We start from the raw sequence: 4,376 nt of genomic DNA on the forward strand, positions 1-4,376 counted from the left end.
TATATTTCATATTACTGATGGGCCAATTTAATGATGGGCCTTAGTTTAGCGGTTGGAGAAACATAATAAGTCCCACTAGCTAAATTAGATGAACGAACATAATGAAACGGAGGTTTCTAAATACAACAAGTGGCAAGTCTCTTTGCCAGAAGAAGATTAAACCCTAAAATATGGAAAAATTTTATTGAAAACCCAGCGGAAACATAAAGGCGGCTGGCCACCACCTGGGGGACGATATGTGGAGAGTACTGAGTACTGACTACTGACTCTCTTTGCTTCATGCAACCGAACATTTGGCACTTCGTGGTCGTTTTATTTTTACAATGACCTTTCTAACCCTCTCTTCCTCCTTCGTGGTCAAATAGATATTTTCATCTCTCGACTCTCATGCACGCACGCTTCTCATATAATATGACGGTAATACCCCTAACCTTCCGTGTCTAATAAATTACACAAACGCTCGCATCTTTTGACGTATGGGAAATTTTTTTTTTTTTTTTCGTTATTTCTTAGCGAATCGATTTTGTTAGATTTTTTGGGGTTTGACTTAAAAAAAAAAACTGTGAAAAATTCTAGCAAACTTGTGGTGGATACAAATACGAAATTAGAACGACATGTTATATTTTTTCATAACGACATTTACCAAAAATTCTCTCCTTAATCAAGCAAAAGAATGCCTAACCACTCTCCAACCACCAACTTACGGTTTTGCCGATCTGTAAAATCAAAGACCACGACGAGGGCATTTACGTCCTTGCTTACCTTCCCCTCTCTGTCTCTCTCCCTCCACGTGACTTGGTTCTCTCTCTCTCTTCTCTCGTTTTACGTATCGCTTTATTATGAAAGAGAGAGAGAGAGAGATTCATGAATCTTTTTATAGAAACAAGAACAAGTTTCAGAATCTGGTCTGACTCTTTGTAACCTTCTCGTTTAAAGTTTCATCGTATTCATTACGTATTTTAAAATCTCTGTTCCTTTGCCATTGTTGGAATCTCCGCCTCGCTTTATTATTATCAGAGGAGCAAAACTTTTGCTATCGTTCAAAAGAAGTGGTGATCTGATCAAAATGAGATGATCTTGCAGATCTCCGGCTGATCCAACGGTTTCAGAAACGCTGTTTTGATCCTCCATTGTTTGTTTGCCATCATCCATTAACACCCATAAATAAGGTAACGCAACGATCTCTCGACACTCAAATTGTTTGTATCTTTTTCAATCCTCTGTTTTGTTTCTTCCAAATAATTCTCGTGAATATCCGTGAAATCTCCGTTTTTTTAATGAACAACGCATATCATATGCTTTTGTCTGTTTTGGTTATTATTTTTTTTTTTTTCAAAATTTCCTTAATTTTTTTATATATTCTTTGAGTTAGATAACTATATCAATATTCGTTTTAGTTCATAAAGATTATCAAAACAAGCAAAAAAAAAAAAATCGATAGAAGAAGAAATTAAAAGATATGCTTATTTTGACTTAGACGAAAACAATGTTAAATACGATGAGCACATCTGTACGTGGCGCACGTGGAAGCCCTTCTGTACGACGGACCCAGTCCAACTATTAAGATTCCAACCTCACACTTACGAGTTACGAGCGAAAGGGTTGTTAGTTGGCTCGTAGGTGTATTGTTTTGTGCGTGTCACATTTCTTTTTAATACCTGGCTAATATAGTCCACCTAATTAAAACGTTTCTCACCTTTCCTTTTAGCCTATTTAAACGTTTCATTAATCATTTATTATGTTCCGCATATGTGAAGTATGAAATAGTCAAGATTGTTACGTACTTGCTACTTTTTGCCCTACTAAGAACGGTTAGACAAATTATATTTGTGTTTAATAATTGGGATTACTATATATATATTTGTCTTCTTTTGTTTGCTAGAGTTGGAGTTTTTGGTTATAAAGAATGGCGTTTAATGCGGCGATGGCGTCTACATCTCCAGCGGCAGCGAATGACGTTTTAAAAGAACATATCGGCCTACGTAGATCGTTATCCGGTCAAGATCTCGTCGTGAAAAGTGGTGGAATACGGAGATCAAGTTCGGACAATCATCTGTGTTGTCGCTCCGGTAATAAGAACCGGATTCTAGCTGTGTCTGTACGTCCTTCTGGTCAAGGGATGAAAACTAGTCGATCTGTTGGAGTGTTCTCGTTTCAGTTATCTAGCGCCATAATCCCGAATCCGATAAAAACGTTGCTATTTGAAACGGACACGACTCAAGACGAGAAAGAGAGTGATGAGATTGAGCTTGAGACTGATCCAAAACTGGATGGAGCCAAGAAGGCGAATTGGGTTGAGAGATTACTCGAGATAAGAAGACAGTGGAAGAAACAGCAAAGACCAGAGAGTGGAGATGGTGAAGTTGCAGAGGATAGTATTGGCGTTACGTGTGGTTGTAAAGACGAGGAAGACGGTTGCGTTGCAGATTACGGATCTGAAAACGGTGATTGGGAACGTGAGTCGTTCTCTAGATTGCTTGTGAAGGTTTCTTGGTCTGAGGCTAAAAAGCTTTCTCAGTTGGCTTATTTGTGTAACTTGGCTTACACGATACCGGAGATCAAGGGAGAGGATTTGAGAAGAAACTATGGGTTAAAGTTTGTGACATCTTCCTTGGAAAAGAAAGCCAAAGCAGCGATACTTAGAGAGAAACTCGAGCAGGATTCAACACGAGTCCCTGTTATTACATCTTTAGAATCAGAGAAGCAACCTCAACGATCATCTTCATCTTCTGCTTCTGCTTACAATATCGCTGCTTCAGCTGCGTCTTACATTCACTCATGCAAAGAGTACGATTTTTCAGAACCAAACAATCCGGTTTATAAATCAGCTGCTGCGGCTCAGGCTGCAACGTCTACAATGACCGCTGTGGTTGCTGCGGGTGAGGAGGAGAAGTTAGAAGCGGCGAGGGAGTTGCAGTCGCTACAATCATCTCCTTGTGAGTGGTTTGTGTGTGACGATCCAAACACATACACTAGGTGCTTTGTGATTCAGGTATATGTATATTTCAAAGTTATAACCACAATAGCTCATCCTCTGTTTCCTAATATCATAATCCTTCAATGTGCTAATTAGCGTTGCCTCACTGCAGGGATCTGATTCTTTAGCTTCTTGGAAAGCAAACCTTTTCTTCGAGCCAACTAAGTTTGAGGTAAAGATCTTGATCTCTCTACTAGTAATGGATATTTGGTTTTTGGTTCGGTAATTAATTTTGGTTTCTCTAATAATGCTTATGTTACATAAAAAAAGAAATTGTTTTATATGGTTTTCATCTTATTTGAGTAGACAACGTAATTAGTATATTGATATGACTATTACAGGGTACAGATGTATTAGTACATAGAGGAATCTACGAGGCAGCGAAAGGAATATACGAACAGTTCTTACCCGAAATAACAGAGCATTTGTCTGTACACGGAGATAGAGCTAAGTTTCAGTTTACGGGTCATTCACTTGGAGGCAGCCTCTCATTAATAGTGAATCTGATGCTTATCTCTAGAGGACTCGTTAGCTCTGAAGCTATGAAACCCGTTGTCACGTACGGTTCACCGTTTGTGTTTTGTGGCGGGGAGAAGATTCTAGCCGAGCTTGGCCTTGACGAGAGTCATGTTCACTGTGTGATGATGCATAGAGATATCGTCCCACGAGCCTTCTCATGTAATTATCCTGACCATGTTGCTCTCGTTCTTAAGCGTTTGAATGGGTCCTTCCGTACACATCCTTGCCTCAACAAAAATGTATGTCCTGCTTACTAATAGTTCTTTTTTTTTTCTCGGTTTAACGTATTAAACATCTTATTTTTTTCTCTATATATTAAATTACGGATGATGTATCTGGTTGTGTGTTTGCTTTTTGCAGAAACTGTTGTATTCACCAATGGGGAAAGTATTTATTCTACAGCCAAGTGAGAGCGTCTCGCCGACGCACCCTTGGCTACCACCGGGAAATGCTCTCTACGTTTTAGAAAAGAGCAACGAAGGTTACTCTCCAACAGCGTTACGTGCGTTTCTGAACCGCCCTCACCCGCTCGAAACACTCAGTCAACGTGCAGCTTATGGCTCGGAAGGTTCGATCTCGAGGGACCACGACTCCAAAAACTACGTCAAAGCCGTGAACGGAGTTCTCAGGCAGCACACTAAACTTATAGTTAGGAAGGCCAGGATACACAGGAGGAGTGTTTGGCCGGTGCTTACGTCAGCAGCACATGCATTGGACAGGAGCTTGACGACTGCTGAGGAGATCATGACACGTGTCTAATGAAGGGAAAAAAATAAAATAAATCTACGGTTGTATATAAGTGGAATCTCACTTCTAAATTATGCGTTTGTTTACATTTGTTGGGGTTAGCGGTAAGCCAAAGGACTTCGTTGCAGCTTAA

At 39.8% G+C, this 4,376-nt stretch overlaps 1 protein-coding gene across 2 annotated transcripts; it reads left to right on the forward strand.

The window, feature by feature from the left end:
• On the forward strand, positions 843-4,376 carry LOC104788472. Of its 2 annotated transcripts, XM_010514231.2 has the most exons (5): positions 843-1,169; positions 1,883-2,992; positions 3,090-3,149; positions 3,319-3,735; positions 3,857-4,255. In XM_010514231.2, the coding sequence occupies exons 2-5, from the start codon at positions 1,907-1,909 to the stop codon at positions 4,253-4,255; spliced, it is 1,962 nt and encodes a 653-aa protein (XP_010512533.1). In that variant the 5' UTR covers positions 843-1,169; positions 1,883-1,906. The 2 variants fall into 2 exon arrangements, with proteins under 2 accessions (XP_010512533.1, XP_019101735.1); XM_019246190.1 differs by lacking the exon at positions 843-1,169 and having other exon boundaries at positions 1,907-2,992; positions 3,857-4,376.

This window comes from Camelina sativa, chromosome 5, assembly GCF_000633955.1.
Source record: "Camelina sativa cultivar DH55 chromosome 5, Cs, whole genome shotgun sequence".
Classification (NCBI taxonomy): domain Eukaryota; kingdom Viridiplantae; phylum Streptophyta; class Magnoliopsida; order Brassicales; family Brassicaceae; genus Camelina; species Camelina sativa.